Below are 21,770 nucleotides of genomic sequence, written 5' to 3' on the forward strand. Positions count from 1 at the left end.
TGAGGGAAGCTGTTCTTATCTATACAAAGATGCCCATTGACTGCTAGCTCTCTGCTAAAGTGCGCAGATGCGTGCATCTCCCCCGGCCGCCATCACATTTCCAGTGCACAACTCAAGACAAGTTCTCAATAAAAATTTTCTCTCTTTATTCAGTGGGTATATTCTAGTGATGAATTATTTATATTTTCTTCAATAAAGATTAATTAGGCATACTCAACTTTTAAGTTATGAAAGTGGTATTTTTAGTATGTAACTCCAAATATAACAATGGCCCTGAAAGAAACTTTGATTTGAAATAGAGTTCCTAGACTTAATGATTGAGTTCCAGGAGTAAGCCACATAGGAATGAAAAACATTATATTTTTGGTAATGGATAGGAAGCCTCTGAACAACGATCAAACCTGAATTCTCTCATAGGCACCCGACAATCCGTGGTGGTCAGAATAATCCAACGGTAAATAAATAATAGGCCAACAGTGATTCTTAACTGACTCTACTGGACTCAGTTGACTAGTGGTGATAGTTGGAATGGTTAAGACTGGTACTGTTCATGTAGACGGTCACAGGATATACATTCATGAACCTGAAGAAATAGGCAATTCTGATTCTTGCACATCTCTAGAGATGATTACAGGGATTACCTCATAAATTTCAAAACTTGGACAGGTGCCATTGCTCATCTCTTATGAGAACTTTCTTAAGCTGAAATAAAAGCAATAATGAAAAGGATTGCTCATCACTGTCATACCACCATCAGTATTCATTAGTATTCTCCTTCCATAAGTATCGCATGTTATGCAAAGAATGAGGTTCTAAAGATAAATTTCCAACAAGTAAGAATGAGCTAAATTTGACTATAAAAAGGGAATTTCCTTCAGCCTGTTTAAATGCACATTCTTGTTTTTGACACATTTCAAATTTACATGGACATTCTTTTTTTTCCTGTATAAGAACTGAGTTCTTTATAAAATGCATATTGTATGAAGATAAATGCTTAAAATATTTATACTAACTTAGAAAGGATCGTTAGTTTTACCTAAGGGTGCAAAAAATGGTGATATGAATCAACACTTAGAAGTAAAGCTGAAAAGCTGTTGTTTTTATGTTGTTCAATATGTCAGTATACATTATAATTATTTTTTAGGAGAAGAATTTTCTGTGCTGGAGTCATTTTTCTCCGCCATCTCAGAGAAAAGGCAAGAATTTACATTTAATCTTGCCAATGCCCTCTACCTTCAAGAAGGATTCACAGTGAAAGAACAGTATCTCCATAGCAACAAGGAGTTTTTTCAGAGTGCCATAAAACTGGTGGATTTTCAAGATGCAAAGGCTTCTGCAGAGACAATAAGTACCTGGGTAGAAAGCAAAACAGATGGTAAAGTTTCCCATTTTCGTAAAATCATTATTTGCCATTGTATTCATGGTTTTTAATATCCTAAAGTAAAGAATGGTTGAATATTTTCCTGTTAAACTGTGGCTCAGAGGAATCAAACCTCCCATTTTGCTTCCCTGTTATTCAAATTAATACTAAATTGTAAAACTGAAATTGTCAGCTGCGTTGAAAAGCATACAGATTTTTTTCAGCGACGCCTATTTAGAGAATTTTTAATGGAAAACTTTTAATAATAAGTTTTGTTTAAGCATAGGTTTTTAATCTACGGCAGCCGAAGTAATATCTTGGGCCAGGTAAAAATTAGATCTGTCAGCCTCAACTGCCTTCTTTCCCACATATACTGTAAATAATTAACACATCTCAGTTGGATGGGTTAATGTTTAATAATAAATGTGGATAACCCTATCATAAACATGGTAATCTAAACTTTAATCTCAATATAAGCTAGCAAAAATTCCTCAGGGATTTTGGAGTGACATAGTAGAAAGAACACAAGCTTAAAGTCCTTCAGATCTGAGTTCAAATCCTAACCGGTTCTAAGCTATGCCCTATCTAAGATGAGGATACTATTAAAATATTTCAGGATTATTAGCAGGTTTGATAATAATGTATGAGAAATAACAAGCATATATCAGGCCTTGATTAACAGTAGTTTGTTTCTTTGTTCATTCATTCTGCTACCAAAAATTATGATGATATATGATGCTACCATATTCTTGATAGGAAGCGTCATTCAGGGAGGCATGGTTCAAAATGTGAGATGGGTGTTCTGAGCAGTGTTCACAGGAAAGTCCCATTGATGGGACACAAAATGAATATCCCTAGACAGCTCCATGGCACTCATTCATGCTTTTATTTCTTAACTGAAATAGTCACTGGACATAGAAATAGCCGACTGGTTGTTTAGAGGAAGAAAATCATACTAACAACTCCATTCTTGTCCCTTCCCAATGGTCAGTGGCTCTAGCCACAGGAATAGAAGGTTTGAGTGTACCACTGACTTATTAATTCTGATTGACCTGCTGGAGAAACTTGAAATAAAGTTTGAAAATCATCAATAAATATGCAGGAAGGGACATTCCGTTTTCATTCTTTTTGGCTGAAAAACGGTTTAGACAAACAAGCTCGCCGAAGAGAGTCCAATAGCAGGTCTGTCCAAGTTTGCCTAAGACAATCTCGTATCTCCGGTTTCCTAGTGAGATCTCATTTGTACCTGTGTCTAAATGAAATAAGTAACAGTGCTCCTCTTTACTCTCAAAATTGCCAAGGCTAGATGATAAAGCACCCCGTTTATAATGACCTGCAAAAGAAATTTGTGCTTTAATTCTATTTAAGGCATTCCACTGAGTCGCTCTTGCACATCTCTTTCTGCCTCCTCCTGCACCCCCTTCACAGGGAAAATTAAAAACATGTTTTCCGGGGAAGAATTTGGCCCTCTGACTCGGCTCATCCTGGTGAATGCTGTTTATTTCAAGGGCGATTGGAAGCAGAAGTTCACAAAAGAGAACACACAGTTGATGAATTTTACTAAGAAAGATGGTGCAGCAGTCAAAGTTCCAATGATGAAGGCTCTTTTGAGAACAAAATATGGTGAGATGAGAAATCCTGCTTCGAAGCATGATTTGGGGAATTGCCAAGAATATTTAGTAGTTTATTTTTCCGTTCCAGGCTATTTTTCTGAATCCTCCGTGAACTACCAGGTTTTGGAATTACCTTATAAAGGTGACGAGTTTAGTTTAATCATCATACTCCCTGCAGAAGATGTGAACATAGAAGAAATGGAAAAGCGCATTACTGCGCATCGAATCCTGAAATGGTTCTCTGAGATGCAAGAAGAGGAAGTGGAAATCAGCCTCCCTAGGTTGGTAACGTTATTTTATTATTCCAGTTCTTAGGTTTTCACTCATGGAGGAATTTGAATAGCTGGCTAAAAGATAACAAATATTTGTCGAAGAGAAAAATGCATTTGGAAGTGTAGCTCCACTTTATGGAACCACTGTTCCATAAGCACTGTTTTGCCACGTGGGGGACTGAATTTAAGCACCCAGTATTCTCTGCAATAGATGAAGAGGTGTAAGTGTTCAAGCTAGAACATCAGGATAAAAAGGAATTTTTATTCTTTTTAGTATATAAACGTACCTTTCTCTAATCTCTTAATTGGAATTTTAAATATCTGTCTTCTGTTACATTTAAGGAAGATGAGATCCCCCAACCACTTAAGGTACCACAATTAAAAGATGTGTTACACCAGCTTTGACCACCGGTGCTCCAACAGTCATTGAATTTAGAGTCCTATGGAGAGTTTTAGGTAGTTAATACAAAATGGAAATTGCAAAGGCTTATCTCAGGAAACAAGAATATAAACACTGATTTCTAAATATCATGCTTCTAGCCAACAGGAGAAACTTCAGAGTAAGTTATGCCCAAATAACTCAATTCACATTCTATCTCAACTTTTTAACAGAGGCAGATGTCTAATAGATGATAGTCTGTTCTTTCGTTTCTAAAATTTTCTGCAGACTCATCAAAGCCTGGATGGTCTGTGCACCCCTCTTCCAGGCCTTTTGCCCCTTAAATGTCTTGGCTTTTCCTGCATTTTCCACTAAGCCGGGATCCAGTCAGTCATTGTAATCATATTCGCAGATAATATTTTTTATTGCTTTTTGTTATTTTGTCTTTATTCTGCTCTGATTTCTCCCTAATCATCCTCAACCCCAAATCTACCCCAAAAGCCATTCCTGCTCCCCAACTATTAATTTTGTTAAGCAAAAACCCAGGAAGCAGTCCCTTCTGGCATCATTGAGGCTGGAGCTGGGGACTCCTTATTTCTCTTCAAAGAACTTCCTTTTTTAATACTCACACACACCACACCAAAATTGAACTTCTGTTCCGCAGGCGCTGCTTTATGTTGATTTCTCTTACTCTCAACATATGTCTCAACTTCCTGTTCCTTAAAGAAAACATATCATTAGGCAAATCTGCGTCCCTACCCTTCACCTCAAAATTCGTCTACATCTTTGATAATCTTCTCTTCCTCTACCTTCCTTGTCATCCTGGAGAGAGAGGTACCCTATGCTTTTCTCACCCTTACTCTAGGTTCTTGATCCTAATATTATTTACTATTTCCTTTTTCTTGAAAAATCTTTCTTTCTTTAACCCCTGGAGCACTCTTCACTTCTGTTTATTTTTCTCTCCATTGTAAAATTGTGCTGTTCCCTGACCTACATTTGTTTTTCTTTCTATTCCCAGCTAATATTTACTAGAATTGTTTCTTCAGAATTTTCTTCTTCTTACTCTCTTTTATTTGTCCCTTTTTCTTCATGTCTCTAATATCTGAATTTCTCCCCCAATCTCTCTTCTAATTCCCTAGCATCCCTGTATATCTCTACCTGGATGTGATTTAGTCTTTCAAAGAGTTTTGGGTGTTTTGTTTTTGTTTGTTTGATTGTTTTGTTTTGTTTTTGCTCCTATTATGTGTGAAACATTGGAGATGAAGTGATGTGACAGTTTATCTTCTAATAACAGTTTGGGGGATTAACTTATTTATTTTCAAATTTATTTTTCTCTCTCTCTTTTTCCTTTGGAAAGATCACTGTTTGGGGCCAAAAACACTGAGTTTGAAAATTGTTCATGCGTTGTACTACAGTGGTGTCTTAGGAGAGTCATCAGCTGTCCTGAGTTGTGGTTTTATTAGTATGAAATTGGAATAATGACACTTGTAGCCAAGGTGGCCCCAGCATCATCAGCCTAGTTAACAAATGCCCTAGATAATAATGCATAAGTTTCAAACTCAGTTGGCAACAGCAAATACAGGCTTTTTTCAGAATTCCCTTCTCCAACATTTTAGGAATCTTCATAAGAATGCTGCCCAGATGACAATTCCACCCAGGCTACTACATTCTGGACAGCAGACTCTTTGGTCTTATTATCAGCTTCTCCAAACTGGCCACACTTCTCATACAACTTCTCTCATAGTGTGACACAGACTTCTCTTTTGATTCCTCCAAGAAAAACGGTTATGGGTTTGAGTTATGTCCTTCCTGATTCATACGTTGAAGTCTTAACTTCCACTCCCCCCAAAATGTGTGACCTTGTTTGGTGACAGTCTTCACAGAGGTAATCAAGTTAAAGTGAAGTTATTAGGGTGGACCCTAATCCAGCACGGCTGGAGTCCTTATGGAAAGGAGAAATTTGGATAGAGAGATACACAGAGCAGGAAGGCTACATGAAGAGACAGAGGGAGAAGATGGCCATCTACAGGCTGAGGAGAGAGGCCTAGAACAGACTTCTCCCTTACAGTCCTCAGAAGGAACCAATGCTACCCACACCTTAATTTTAGACCTCTACAATTATGAAACAATAAGTTTCTGTTGTTTAAGCCACCTACTTTGTGGTAATTTGTTGAGGTAGCCCTTGGCAAACTAATACAAGAACAACTTCAATGTTTAGCCAAATTTTACTGACAGCTTTATGTTAACAAAAGAGGCTTCTAAGGTGGAAAGTAATTTAAAAACCAGGTGTCAGGGAAGAGTGTTCTGGAGTCCAAGCCATGTCTTGTAACCAGGGAGTCTTCTCCTGTCCATTGCTGACCTTAGCCTACTGCTGTCATGGTACCAGAACCCACCCTCACCTAGAGTCTTTTTCATCTCCCTCCAACCCAGCAGTTGGAGTCCTCCAACTTTTCCCAGCAGAAAGAAACACAGATTTTCTCCCATCTCTGAGGCCAGATTCCCAGTCATAATCAGAATCGACAACAGCAGATTCTGACTTTCAGTGGATACCTTTTCATACCATGTAGAATAAATTATACCCTCATCATTTCAAACTTCACTATTTCCATCCCACTGGTTCTATTTGCATAATGGAAATTTCATCATGTTGCTTTTCCCAAACAAACACTTCGTCTTAAACGTGAATGTAGATCTTTGGTGATATGAAAGCAGAAACATTAAATGGCAGTTGTACTCCCTCCCTTTTCTCAAATAAATTCCAGGCACCAAAGATTTTTTTAAATTTTTTTTAAAGTTTCAATTATAGGGGCGCCTGGGTGGCACAGTCGGTTAAGCGTCCGACTTCAGCCAGGTCACGATCTCACGGTCCGTGAGTTCGAGCCCCGCGTCAGGCTCTGGGCTGATGGCTCAGAACCTGGAGCCTGTTTCCGATTCTGTGTCTCCCTCTCTCTCTGCCCCTCCCCCGTTCATGCTCTGTCTCTCTCTGTCCCAAATAAATAAATAAACGTTGAAAAAAAAAATTAAAAAAAAAAGTTTCAATTATAGTGCCTCATTACATAATTATATTCATAACAAAAAGTCTGGCAAATAGAAGATGTTAAATAAGTGATGACTATTTTTCTTTCTTTGTTAAGATCACTGCCCAGCCAGTACCAAAGTAGAAAGTCTTCTCTGACTTCTCAGTCTCTCTTACGCCTGTCCCCTCTGTCTGGCAGGCCCTTCTCCATGGTATCTACCCAGGAAATTCTCATTCATCCTTCATCTTCCCCTCACAATCAACTCTTCAGTGTACATTTCCCCAACATGCTCACTTAGACTCAACCATCCCTTATCTTTATTTCTAGAACATTTTATACAAATTTACATTATAACACTTATTACATTACATTTCCATCTCTTGCTCACATTCTTGTGTATCCTATTAAAATGTGAGCTCTGGAACAGGAGATTATGTCTCCGTCATTTTGGTTTCCATAGTCCTTGGAGCATTTCATAGTATATAGTATGTGCTAAATGAATATTGTTGAATTAAATTATATAAATAATTTCAAAGAAACCAATTCTATGTTATTTCCCTTTATCTAATTTTAAATACCTCAAAAACCAGAATTCAACTTTCCAATTACACTTTAATTCATTCCCTGTGAGGATCCTGTTGAAACTTTCCCATATGTGCAGCATAATGAAAGATAGAACATCAACCATTTTCTTGGAAACCTCTCTAGAGAAATAAAATGAGTGTTTTAAATTCACAATATTGAAAATTTTGTTATTAATTATTCAATCACATTAATACAACATTACATTTAAAATACGTTCACTTTTGGGGCGCCCGGGTGCTCAGTCAGTTGAGCGTCCGACTTCAGCTCAGGTCACAATCTCACAGTTTGTGAGTTCGAGCCCCGCGTCGGGCTCTGTGCTGACAGCTCGGAGCTCAGAGCCTGGAGCCTACTTCTGATTCTGTGTCTCCCTCTCTCTCTGCCCCATCCCCACTCATGCTCTCTCTCTCTGTCTTAAAGATAAATAAAACATTTAAAAAAAAATCTTAAATGCATTCACTTTTCACAAAAGGATGAGTCTTCTGATTGATTAAAGGAATGATTTGATTATTTGTTAAGTTCACAAACAATTTTAGTCCATGAGGGCACATTTATTGAATTAAGTTTCCTGAGCACTAAGATCATGGATTGGAAGTTCTGACATACATTTTCTCCCAAATGAATAATTTCCTCACAACAGATAAATACCCACTTAAAATCTGTGTTCAGTACAGAGAGGGAAAACCATATAGGCTGAGTAAATACTTTAGGGTGGACTGACAATTTTAGATTTTGTTACTCAGCGCCATGGTTCTTTTGTATCTGGATGAATCCATTATGCTTTCAAATTGGTAACTAAAGACTTTAGTAAAACTGAATAGTTTAATCAGCTGTATTAGTTTCCTAGGGCTGTTGTAACAAATTACCACAAACTAGGTGGCTTAAAACAACAGAAATTCATTCTCTCACAGCTCTGGAGGCTAGACGTCCAAAATCAAGGTGTCAGCCAAGCCACCCTCCCCAAGACTGTGGAATCCTTTCTTTTTCTTTCTTTTTTAAAAAAAAAATTTTTTTTACATTTATTTATTTTTGAGAGACAGAGAACAAGTGGGGGAGGGGCAGAGAGAGAAGGAGACACAGATTCCAAAGCAGGCTCTAGGCTGTGAGCTGTCAGCACAGAGCCTGACGCGGGGCTCGAACTCACAAACTGTGAGATCATGACCTGAGCTGAAGTTGGACTCTTAACTGACTGAGCCACCCAGGCGCCCCTGTGTGGAATCCTTTCTTGCCTCTCTGCCCAGTTTCTGGTGGCGATCCAGAATCTTTGGTGTTCCTCTGCTGATAGATGCACCATTCCAATCTTTGCCTCTATTGTCATATGCCATCTCTCTTCACATGGCATTCTCCTTTTTAATAAGGACACTAATCATATTGGATTAAGGGCCCGCTCTATTCCATTAGGACCTTGACCTAACTAATTGTATCTGCAATGACCCTATTTCTAAGTAAGGTCACACTATGAGGTACTGAGAGATAGGACTTTAACATATGAATGGGGGAAGGCACAGTTCAATCCATTACACCAACTATGCTAAGTTCTGTTAATGTAACACAAAATAAAAGCCTCTTTGGTGGCAAAATTTAGTAAATGCCAACAAGAGAAAAATTAATCGTAAGAATGCTTGTATGTTAGTAACACTAGGAACATGTGAGTGACTATTTAGATTATAGTTACTATTTAAGAAACATTTCTTTTTCTTTAATGTATGACTAGTTTAGAATCAAGGTCAATAAGATATAGACTAAAAATGCTAGAGTGCTTTCTAGTGTTTATTATTTGTAACATACCAGATATCTAGTTTTAGAATTACCCCATGTTGGATAGCAGCTAAAATAATCATGTTGCTTTGTCTAAATGTATACAGGATCCTGAAAACATGATAGCAGTCAAAATTCCTCAGATTGAAGAGTCTGACACACACTTTCTATATATCAGATCTTCTCTATATAAGAAACATTCTGAGAACATGTTTTTATGATTATGTGTATGGGCAAAAGTGATTATTTATACATGCAAATAAGGTAAATGAAGAAGTAACTTTCATTTATATAGCATTTTAACTTTGTAGGGCATTTAAAGTATTTTTTAAGTTTATTTATTTATTTTGGGAGAGACAGAGACAGTGCAAGCAGGGGAGGGGAAGAGAAAGAGAAAGAGAGAGAGAGAGAGAGAATGAATGGGAGAGAGAGAGAGAGAATGAATGAGAATTCTTAGCAAATTCCACAAAGCCAGTGCAGAGCCCTATGCGGGGCTCAAACTCAGGAAATTGTGAGATCATGACCTGAGCTGAAACCAAGTGTCAGATGCTCAACCAACTAAGCCACTCAGGTGCCCCTAATTTAAAGTATTTTAATACTTAATGTTGTGGTTCTACAATCTGACTTGGTTACATCTTGCATTTTACAGAGAAGGAAACTGAGTCACTCAAAAAATAAATTGATCAACATCCAACTAAGTGTTGGGAGACAGAATTAGCTCTTATGACTACTGTCTTACAGCCTTATGGTTTTATTGGTTTGCTACTTCCTAGAAATTTTATCTCCTGTTCAAAAGCAGATTGATTGGGACCCCAGTATGGACAAGGAACTGGAAAAGATGCAAAGTGATGGACATGTTCCCCACTGATAAGATGGTTACCACTTAGATGGAGTGGGAAAGATTTGCACAAGAAATTTACTAGCAATATACAGCAGTACACAGTAAATATCAAAAGAAAGGTCCAATCAGTAAGCACTAAGGGATTCATGAAAAAAAAGAGAGAGAGAGAGAGAGAGAGAGAGAGAGAGAGAGAGAGAGAGAAAGGAAGGGAGCACCAGAAACTGGAGTTATAAAAAAGGGCTTTATGGAAAGGGAAGAACTTGAACTGGGCTTTAAAAGAACTGAGGGGCACCCGGGTGGCTCAGTCAGCTAAATGTCCGACTCGACTTTGGCTCAGGTCATGATGTCACAGTTCATGGGTTCGAGCCCTGCATCAGGCTTTGTGCTGTCAGCACAGATTCTCTCCCTCTCTCTCTGATCCACCGTCACTTGCACACACACTCTCTCTGTCCCCCCACCTCAAAATAAATAAACTTAAAAAAAGAGAAGAATCAAGAGGGTTAAGTCCCATATGGAAAGGGGAATTATTGAAAATTTCCAAGTAGGATAGTGGAATGATGAAGGCAGTGTTTTAGAGAGGAGTATGTGGCAGTCACAATGACTTTGTTCATGCTGGATAACTTGTCTGAACCCTTTCCCTATTTCCCACTGCCATCCCCATGTTTCTGGATAACTTCTATTGGTCCTTAAAACCAAGTTTGGGTCTTAGAAAGCTTTTCTGATCTTTCCATTCAAGGTAACACATCTTCCCATTTCCCTGCTGGGAAAACTTCTCCGAGTATCTCATGTTTATTGCTGCATAGCAGTTATATTAACATTATTATTTCACCTCCCTCACTGGACAATAAACTTCTTGAGGTCAGAGCTATGCATATTTCCTTTCTGTGACCTCAGCACAAAGCGTGCATCTGAAAAACAGTAGTTGTTCAATGAACTTTTATTCCTTTAATCTGAAGAGTAGTGACATTCAAGATGTGTTAGAGAGGGAAAGACTGAAGCCCAAAAGATCAGTTAAAAAACCACTGCAATTATATGTGGCACTAAGTAGTAAGTGTTTAAAGGGCACAGACTCATTGGGAACAGCAAAAAACTGGTGAAGTAGAAAGACATTTAGTGGAGTATTGACTAATGAGATCTGGGTTAAGAAGAAATAGATTGATTTGAGGTTCTAAGTTTGACTTACTAGGAAAATGAGAAGACTGATTTCTTATTTTTTTTTAAATTTTTCTTTTTTAACGTTTATTTATTTTTGAGACAGAGAGAGACAGAGCATGAACGGGGGAGGGGCAGAGAGAGAGGGAGACACAGAATCGGAAGCAGGCTCCAGGCTCTGAGCCATCAGCCCAGAGCCCGACGCGGGGCTCGAACTCACGGACCGCGAGATCGTGACCTGAGTTGAAGTCGGACGCTCAACCGACTGAGCCACCCAGGTGCCCCTGATTTCTTATTGTTTTGTGGCAGTCCTTAGCTGGGCACCTTGGACTTCTAGAAAGTTCTGTGGTAGACTCTGAGAGTCCTTGAAGCCCTTGACACTATTAGCAAATGTATGCATGGATCATCATACATCTGTTTTCTTTGGGGGAGGCTTCGTAGTTGTCAATGAATTTTCTGTGTTCTGGGTCTTTAAACTTGTTAAATACTACAGTTCTATTCAAGAGTATAGTAATAACTAAATAACCTCTTTGTGAGAAGTATCATTCTTCAAAAATATTGACTGATGTGGCATCTCACAGTATCTTTAGCAACTGTTGAGATGAGATCATGGCAAACAGAATATAATACTGAAGACCAAGAGCTTTGCCACCGTTTTACTGTGTAACTTTAATGAACTTTCCTAAGATTTTTCTTTAAATGTTAAATGGGACAATGATAATACACGCCTCACAGAGTTATTTTGAAGGTTACATGAAATCCTGTTTATAATGTTTTTAGTACTCAATATCTATTATTATTTTTATTATTATTCTCACTCATTTTAATACATATCAAACATCCCTTGGAGTGCCAACACTGTCCTAGATGCTGCCTCTCTTTACCACATCTCATTTAATCCCCCAAATAAATTTGATAAATATCAATTTTCATATGCACATTACAGATGAGGTACAAACAGGTGAATGCCTTGCCCGTGGTTACACAGCTAATACATGGCAGAGCCAACATTGTGAAAGTCAGAAAACAGGTGTAATGTAGGCAAGCATGAGGGAGAGCACAGAACAGAGCAAGTGTCCGTGATACAATGAGTAGCATGAGCTGTAGAGAGGCAGTGCCCAGGAGATAACACCTTCCACAGGACATGAAGTATGTTCTTACTGTGCTAGAAATCAGTCCCAGCTTTGGCCAGCTTTGGATCTCCAAACAGGTGAATGTGAACTCTATGGGTGAAAGAAAGTGATCTCAGGGTAAATGAAGCTGAATATGAGAATAGAAATGTCATGACTAACTGCAGTAATGATTACAAAATGTTCACTTACTTTAACCTTTTGGACACTGATACCAATTGGAATCTTGACTTTACATTAAACAGTGTCCACATATGTCTTGTATGTGACAGAAGGCATTTTTAGGTCAGTCCTTGAGATTAACGGGGTATTTCATACATAGACACACACAGACACAGACACATAGATACACACACACACACACACACAAATATACTGCAGGTGATTGGTTAGAAAGTGACCAGAAACTGCCATGTACTTATATAATAATCTAGGCCCAATACTGCCAAGAGTGGGATTTCAAATGTTGAGGATAAGGACCCCAAGGGAGACCCATCCAAGGCTTTGTGTCAATAACCAAGAGTGCTGGGTGTAAAGGGTGAGGAAGGGACAACACCAATCCACACTAGGGCCTGCAGACCAGGAGTGGATCCATCTTAAAATGGAAATGCTAATTTTTTTTCCTTCATTTTCTGCACCTGTTACCTATGTTAAACCGCTTCAAGCCCAGTGCTCCTGCCTGGCAGTAACTGTTGGCTTTTAAGCAAATAGATAATGTTTACATCTGCTGAAATATTCATTTCATGATTACTTAATTGTTAATTGTCTATCCAGTCTTTTTGCTGCTGCTTCTTTTTTTTCCTTTAGATGCATCTTTTGACAATTTTAGATGAGGGTCAAGGAAAAGGGGAAATGAACCACATCTAAAATAAATACTACGACTCACAGAATTTGGAAGAGGTACATAATGAATGCTGTATCTATATTGATTGAGATTATGACTTCAAATTATGTTTTGATGAGAAGGCAACGTGGGTTAGCACATTAACTTTGATTTGGAATGGACCTGAATTTGAATCCCGGCTCTGTGTCCTATCTTGAACCCGAGCCTGGAAATCCTCCTCCTCTATCCTCCACTTTCTTAATTAATGGGAATACTAACTTTCTCAGGTTTTTGTGAAGATTAAAAACTATAATCTATATTAAGTGTCTAACACAAGGAAGTGCTGCTTCACACCTGGCTATTCGTGGCTCCAGTAATTATGGCTAATTAGAAATTGGCTGTCGATTATACTTTTATTAAACGGTTGAATGAGTTTCTATTGCTGTAGGTTTCATTGGGCTATATTGCAGGTAGGACTGTAGCTTAAATGACTCTCCACTGATAATTAGGCATTATTAAAAGTTGTAATAAGTCGTGCAGTATTCTTGTCATTATCCTAAAGCTATTATACTAAAAATAGCCTTTTTTTAGGCGAAGCAGAACATTTAGTTTCCACCTTTTAGATGCCTATCCTCCATTTAGTTGTCAAAAAGAACGTGGTAATAAAAACAGGAAAAAAAATGAAGACTTCAAACCCATCATGTTGCCTATTATCTTTCTTAGCTGGAACCGAAAAGAAAGAAGCTGATTTTAAATCACTATCAGTAGACTTTAATGCCCATGTTGTACCCCATACTCAGGGCTCTGAATAAGTTAATATTTTCCAAAAAGTATATAATATTTTACCAAGATGTAATTCAGGCCCGGTAAATTTCTGACATACCATGTTCGTTGTTTTCAAGAATTATAATTAAAAAGACTGCTGAATATTTGGCAACTGAAACAATGATGTAATCGGACTGACTGCTCAAGCTAATTTCTAGCTCCTGGTATGGGCCTACCTATTAGTTAAGCAAGGATTCCATCCTTGACCAGCCTTGTCTGTATCCAAACTGGACAGCACAGGGGCAAATGCCCATCAGTTCACAGACTGAACTCCTCAGGCAGGACTTGCTCCGGAATCTCACTGATGTAAGACATATACGGAACTTCCTGTTTTTTTCTTTCATGAAGTTTCCAACCTGGTTTTAAAAGGCACATCGATGCTTCTGGCATCTATAAAGTCGGTAAGTACTAGCTTTTCTTTTTGCTTCCTTTTTAGTGAAATGGTAAAGTAAGGCTCAGTGTTCTGTTAGCTTGGAATCACAGATCAGCCTGAGAGACTCTTTGAGAGTCTCTGGTTAAGGTCTTCACATCAGGCAAAGTGAGGTTGGAAGACTTGAGTGGAAGCTAGGGTCCTAACTTAGGGCCCTGCATTGGAAGAAGTGGCCAGCAATTTTTTCCTCCTATAATTTTTATCTTTAATTTCCTTTCTCTGTTTTACCCCTTTCACAGGACCTGTTGGGAAGACATTAGGTGTGTCCATAAAGTGAAGGAAGTCACATCAGCTGTGACAATAGATGGGAAGAACAATAGATTATTAATGCCTCTCTGTACTTCAGTAGCCAACAGTCTTCTCCAAGGGCTGTTGGTTCCTGCTCCCTTTCCACAGTATTTTGGATGTATGCCAGGAGCCATCTTTGATGGTGTGAAAAACGGTATATGTAGTTGCTGGAGGGAAACTTTACGTTTCTAGGGAAGGAGCCAAGTAATTGAAAACTTAGAACTCTCACCCTGTTTCATTAGATAATTACAACTTCAAAAAATATAATATTTTCTTCCCCCTTCTCACCAACCATTTATGTGGGAAGCAAGTTATTAGCAACCTCAGAGCTCGGGGAAAATGGTATTATATATGAGAAAATGCAATTGGGATAATGAAAACAAAAGATTTCACATTATATTCTCTTCCAAGTCATCCATTTTATAGAAAACATTTTGGTAGCATAAAGGTGCATGGTTTTTCAAGACTTTTCCTCTTCATTTTTTTTTTTAACAGATTTAAAGTCGAACTAAAATTAGACTTCAAAGAAGCTTTGTATTCTTTGAATATAACTGAGATATTTAGTGGTGGCTGTGACCTTTCTGGAATAACAGGTAGTATGATAAGTATGTCTTATGTTATTATGTTAATATGTTTTCCTAGTAATTCTGTTAACTGACTGATCTGAAAGAGCATTCGGCCTCAGAAAACACATGCATGATAACTAAATGTCATAGTCATGTTGAGCCGTCTGTAAACAAGCACTTTATTTTGCATTTAAGTCATTTTCTTTAATGAAAGTCAGAAAGCATTTTGGAATGTTCGCTCAGCCTTCTAACCATGCTTGTAATAAAACTATGTAGGTAAAGTATTACAGGGGCTTTTATTTCAGCCCTGTTTGGATTTCCTTATCAGAATAATGGAAATTACAACGTTGAGTCTCTCATCTAAGCAGAGCTAATAAAACTCTTATAAACCAATTTGCAAATGTTAATTTGGTAATATTGGAGCCCATGAAATAGGCATCCACAAGCTGCTGGGTGATGAACGTAACCTAGAAATTGTAATGAATCTGAAGCTTGCGGTTTCAGCTTAAGACTAACCACACATCCCCGGAGATGGAGCTTTTGTGCTAACTCACACCTGGGAAACTGCACATGGCTAAGATGCTCACTCACACAACAAAGCCCAAGACACTCTTTTATTTTATCTTGTCCTGGCAGTACCTGCGAGTTCAAAAATTACCAGCTAAAAAGAAAAAAAAGTGGACGAAGAGGGCTGATGTGTCCCCATTTTCTTACCTGCTTTTAAATTCAGTCTTCTGTTTTATAAAAAGGGGCCTAGCCTTACAAGCTTGTCTGTCTGATGGAGTTTTGTATCATCACATGGAAATATTGTGTATTCCTATGTAAATTTCTGGGCTTTGGAGAAGTATTCATGAATCTATTCACTCATCAATTATGTGGGTAAATGAACAGAATGAGTGAGCTTTCCTGGTGGAGGAGGTGGGTGGGGTACTCTGGTGACAGATGTTCATTATTACCTTCACACATGATTTAGCTACTTGTTCTCACACTGACAGATAGATCTGACTTCTCTGACAATTTCATCAGCATCAGGAATGAGGCAGTGAACGTTAAATACTGCAACACGATGCTATCTAAGTGTGCCCTGGAACACAGCCACCTTGCCAACCTAAAATAAACCAAGCCATTTGTCAAGCACCTCTTCCTGTTAAACTTCTTTCTGGCCTTCAGAAGCTCACTTGCTGTACCTCAGACATTTAAAACAGCCACTCACCCTGCAAATCCCCAGCAATTTGTGACTTCTATAAAATTTCCTTTCATAGGCAGATTTATCACAAAAATACCTCCAAAATGCTATATAAAAGAATTTGTGCAAGAGGATAACCTTAAATAGAGAAAAACAAATATCCAACACTTTCTTCTCTTTCTCTCCTGAGTTGCCTATTTGATTGAGTTGCTTTAACTGCTTGGATTCTGTCTTACTGCCTGAAATAAAATAGCCACTGGCCCTACATCTGGACATTAAGAGAACACTACATTCCCTGCTATCCCTACATATCATTTGCACAATAAACATTCACTAAAAGCTACTATGAATCAGTCCAACACCAGTGCCTTGGGATATTTACACAAGAGCTACTATCCTATACTCATGTAATTCACAAGCTTTGGATGAAATGTTTTCAGACAGTTACTTTGGAAACCTTGAGATGAATGTTTGACTTCACACTGTTATTACTTCTTGTGTTACCTTTAGTAAAATATTTAACCTTTCTGAGCCTCAGCTTTCCAATTTGTTAAATGAGATCATAAATCCCGGTGGAGGAAAAAAAAAAAGAAAGAATGGTTGTAAATCTCCTCGTTCAACATCTGACACAGAGTAGATGCTCAATAAATGTTCAATACAAAAAAAAAAAGTGGGGTAATGGCACATTAATATTTATTTGGATGTTTTCTAGCAAAGCTGTAAAAGGGTTCTCATCCTCTTAATTTGACAAAGACATAGTTGGAATTATCATAGAAAAGGGAAAAAAATATTACAAACCTGAGAAATCAGTGAGTTCATAGAGTCCAGATTCCTTATTTGTCCAGATTCCTTATTTGTCTATTATCTGTCAGGTCCCATTCTTTTCCCAAGATCAGGCCTACTTTGGGGTAAGACAGGATACATGAGTCCAGAGGCCCAGTCTAATAGCCATGGAGTCACTTGATCTGGTACCAGTGCTAAAGTGGGTGAAATTCTCCACTCCATCTCAACATGCTTTTTGTTCTTCACTCTTGCCTTGGTATGGCGCCCTAGGTCCTCTACTCTGGGCGCCATATGTGAATCTTACCTTATTTTAGGTAGTCCTTAGGAAAGAACATGCTTATTTGCCTGACCTTTTAATAGACCACTTTCTTGCATTTCAAGATATGCATGACCCCTCTTTTCCATCTTATGTGTCTCTGTCACTGGACATGTTCATATCCTTTGATTTATTTGTTTGATAAGTATTTATTGTCTACCAATGACGTGCCAGGCAGTTTTCTAGGGATGCATGAAATGGACAGATTTCCTCTTCTAGTGAAGTCTACATCTACTGATGAATAATTAACAAGTAATTAGTTAATTAAATAGTGAGGTGATGGATGCTGTGAATTAACTAAAATACCATCATGGAATAAAAGGGGATTAGGTCAGATAAAAGCAGATTTAGGGTGGGAAGGGAATACTGGATTGGGAAGTAACACTTTGGGGGGACCTGAAGATCAAGGGAGCCAGTCAAGGAAAATTCTGAAGGGGGCATTAGGCAGGAGAGTTAGGGCTAACGCCTTGATACCTGACGTTGAGCTGGAGCTACTGGCTGAGGAGAGGAGGGTAGCAGAGGTAATCAGGGCCCCAGATGAAACATCGCAAGCGATTTGGAGTTTATTTTTAGGAAGCCATTTTTTATGCAAATATCCCTTTGATGACTTCTATATCTTACCTGAGGGGCTCTGCCTTTCCATAAGCTGTCAGAGCTGGTTACCGTTAGTAAGGTATTTCTTCCTGAATCCTTCTAAATCTGGTGGTTTGGGTGGAGTCTGCGTGATCACATCAGCTTTCTCTCCCAAGAGAGATAAAGCTCTCTTTTCTCCTTTCTCTTCAAGATTCCAGGCCCATGGTCCTTCCTTTACCTTCTGGCCACAACTGAACCCATGACCATGTTTCCGTTGTCTCTCTGGGGGACACTGTCGATCTAAGTGGTCCTGACACAGCAGGAATGGCTGATGGCTTCTGAACTCGTGGCTTCACTTCCCCATTCTCAAGGAGACTATCCCCGCAGGTCACAAGATCAGAAACGCTTCACACACACATCAGTTCCACCAAGGGGAGATGAGGGGCATGTTCTCTCAGCTTGTATCCACACCGGAACAGAATGTTGTAAGACACTATCTTACACTGAGAAATTTGACAGGTTTTAAAGCATAGCTCTGAAGTGATTTTGTAACAGATGACACAAAAGCTCTTTAGACTTTCATAGCCTCACCAGTCTTGAAAGAAAGTAAATTTTGTTTTAAAGTCAGATCAAAACTGAATACAGAATTTGAAAGGCAAGTTGGCTTTGAGGTTGAATACATAGGGTGGGATTAATTTAAATCTGAAAAGCCTTTTTCATCTTGTCTGTAGACCATAGCTAAGGGGGCAAAACCTTCTGTCCATACAAATATTTCACTTAGTGGGATACCTGATTTGAGGCTTATCCTCTTCTGTCTTTTCTTTTGTATCTGGGCTAAATTTGATCTCTCTCTATGGGTCTTCGTATCATTTTTGTAAGAGCCAAACCTAAGCCACCGTCATCTCTAGCAAATTAAGTAACTTGGAGTAAGGTTTTTTTTTTTCCTATTCTTTGTTCATTTGAAAACGTAATTAACATGGGACCCAATAAGTAATGGCTCTGACATTTTAATCCTTAAATACATTTTTCTATTTTCCAACAGATTCAGCCGAGGTATTTGTTTCCCAAGTCATGCAACACGTTTTTTTTGAGATAAATGAAGATGGGAGCGAAGCTGCGGCATCAACCGGTAGGACAAATGGTTTTGTCGCGAGAAAAGACTCGGGGGAGAATTCGCGACATTAGAGCACTGGCGTTTCTGCATACCCAGATCTTCTGTTTCCCTCCTGCTGTCTAGTATATTATAGGAAGAAAAGAGAAATTGGCTATTTTTGCATCTCTGCAGCCGCAGCTTAATAAAAAAGGGAAGGGAAGGGATTTGGTTAGGAGATGAGGCCCATCTACTGATATTTGCTTATTTGTAAATGGGATTTTACCTGCCAATTAGGAGATAGGACCTGTGGAGGAAACTGTAGGCTGGCTCAAACAAGAAATTCTTATTGTCCAGTAATGCTTACTTTTAAGGGACTGAATTAATTTCATCCTTCTATTACACCAGGCAAGTCCCTACTTTTCTAATATGGTGTTTGTCATGATCTCTATTCCAGTGGCTCTCAAACTTAGCTGCACGTTAGAATCACCTGGAAAGCTTTTTAAAATCCTATGCCCAGTCTACCTCTCAAAATAATTAAAGTAGCATCTCTGGAGATGCAGTCCAGACTCTGACATTTTCTTATGTTTCCCTAAGTGGTTTAAATGTGCATCCAAGGTTGAGAACCATTGCTTAACAGTGGCTTCCAGCCACCTGTTACTCCAAGTGTAGTGCATGGACCAGCAACATCAGCATCACTTGGAACTTGTTAGAGATGCAGACCCTGAGGCCCCATCTGAGACCTACTTAATCAAAATCTTTGTTTTCCAAGGTCCCTAGGTGATGTGTGTACACATAACAATTTGAGAACCACTCCTTTTGATGGATTTCCTTGAAATAATGGTATTTTAAATAATATCTAGGCTGCACACAAGTAATACTCAAAAATCATTGGAGGAAATTTCATTAGAAATGCAAAAGCCACTTTCATGAATGTCTCATAATTCCTGTTTTAATTCCTTAGACTACTCTGATTGTAGTCAATATGTCAAAGACATGCACCCTTTACACCGTCTTATTGATAAATTTCTGTAAATTTACATCCATGTCGTTAATTTCTTGGTTAATTTGTAATGCTAGGTAGTGCCAATGGATTTTGATATCTGGGTGGGTCACACCAGACTCCCACTACCATTCTGTCATCTCCTGAAGGACTTTGCATTACTGTGCTCAAGGAACGTAGATTGGAAGAGATGGGTTATTTCAATATAGGAGAAAGAAATAAGTTGCATTGGATGAAGTTGTTGGCCTATGTAGACAAATTTTCCAGCTGTTTTGACGTAAGAGTCTTTACAGATCATCGCCTGATCCTCTCACTGTATTGGTGAAGAAACAGGCCCACAACGTGACCTGGTTTGCCAATGGTCATACTATTAATTGACAGCAGAGTATGAACTCTAATCAGGTTCCCTGACTTCAAGTTCAGCGCTCTTTCTACTATCACCCATGGCTTCTAATGTTTAGAGTTCTCTAAGAGGCCATAACGATCACTCGGGGATCAGCAGGCCCCCTGATGTATTACACATCAGAATAGGTTTAAGTGTGAGCATTTTGACTTTCAGGTATCTGCTCAGTGGATGCTCAAGAACAAAAAAAGCTCAAGCAAAAAGCTCAAGCACTCATCCAAGTGAGAACGAGAGTGACACTGACTATGCTTTTTTTGTATTCTATCATCAATTCAGACATAATTTGCCTGAATACTTAATTACCTGTATTTGCTGGTAATTTGGGCATCATAGCCTTGATATTTCAGGTAGGAGAGTGCCTTGCATTTTGTATTTTGCACTTAATTCTGAAGGGCATCAGAATCAGCCACTTTGTCAGAAGAGTTGTTTTGAGCTGAAGAAAATTGAGAAACAGCACATAAAAAAAGAGCTCTCTACTCTCCCCAGATCTGCCTAAAAGCAGGATGTGCGTTTCCTTGTGAAGGTGTCTCTCTTCTCTCCCATGTTGGGAGAAGAACAACCTTTACCACAGGACATGAAAACTGGCACTGAAATGAGTCTGCATAACAAACCTTACTGAATGACCCTCTCATACCGTTGATTTCCCCTATGTATTTACCTTCCCACAAGTTATTGCCCCAGAAGCATGCATGCCCCCCTCCTTTTTTTTTTTTTTTTTTTTTTTTGGTCTAGTCACTTCTCCACAGTTTGTTAAACAGGTAGATTAGCTCTCAAACCTAACATTTTTGGGAATATTTACTTCTTTTCCGTGAAGCTTCTCTGGGGATGTGAAATGAACCATTTTTTCTGTTAATGTCTTTTGTCAGTTTAATTTGCATACCCCAGTCACAGTGTAGAGGATACATTTTTTTCCTTCTCTACCATTATTTTCCAATTCTGATCACTCATGTGGTATTTTTTTAATGACTTTTTCATGACTCAGAAAATTGTGTGAAATCATTGCGGTATTGGTAAAGAACACATCTGAATTGAGTGTAGACACAGGAAAAAAAATCCAACCATTTAAATTTATCCACTCTAAATGTTGGCAAATGCTATAATGGAGGCGCCTGATATACATTATTATAGTAAATAATAATTAAAGGCAGCAAATCTCTGTTTCTAATCATATAATAAAAATCCCATACTCATTCACAGTACAAAGCCTAAGAGCTCTGAGCCCACAGAATGATTTTGGAAAAGTTAAAAAAGGAATAAATTTGAATGCAGATGCAATTACCACAAGCCTGAACAACAAAAATAAAGTGCAGACATATCTGGATAGGAATTAAGAGTTAAAACATTATAAGAATAAATCATATAATGTAAATAAAAAGTGAG

General features: G+C 38.4%; 1 protein-coding gene across 1 annotated transcript in view; it reads left to right on the top strand.

Annotated features, from left to right (window-relative positions):
* The window catches only part of SERPINI2 (serpin family I member 2), a 34,009-nt gene that overhangs the window by 6,984 nt on the left and 5,255 nt on the right, over positions 1–21,770 (top strand). Inside the window, exons 3-7 of the mRNA XM_015088585.3 lie at positions 1,145–1,375; positions 2,789–2,983; positions 3,062–3,254; positions 14,966–15,063; positions 18,937–19,023. Of these exons, the coding sequence (XP_014944071.1) occupies positions 1,145–1,375; positions 2,789–2,983; positions 3,062–3,254; positions 14,966–15,063; positions 18,937–19,023 (804 nt within the window). The remainder of the gene's footprint in view (positions 1–1,144; positions 1,376–2,788; positions 2,984–3,061; positions 3,255–14,965; positions 15,064–18,936; positions 19,024–21,770) is intronic.

The sequence above is a fragment of the Acinonyx jubatus genome, chromosome C2 (genome assembly GCF_027475565.1).
Source record: "Acinonyx jubatus isolate Ajub_Pintada_27869175 chromosome C2, VMU_Ajub_asm_v1.0, whole genome shotgun sequence".
Taxonomy (NCBI): Eukaryota; Metazoa; Chordata; class Mammalia; order Carnivora; family Felidae; genus Acinonyx; species Acinonyx jubatus.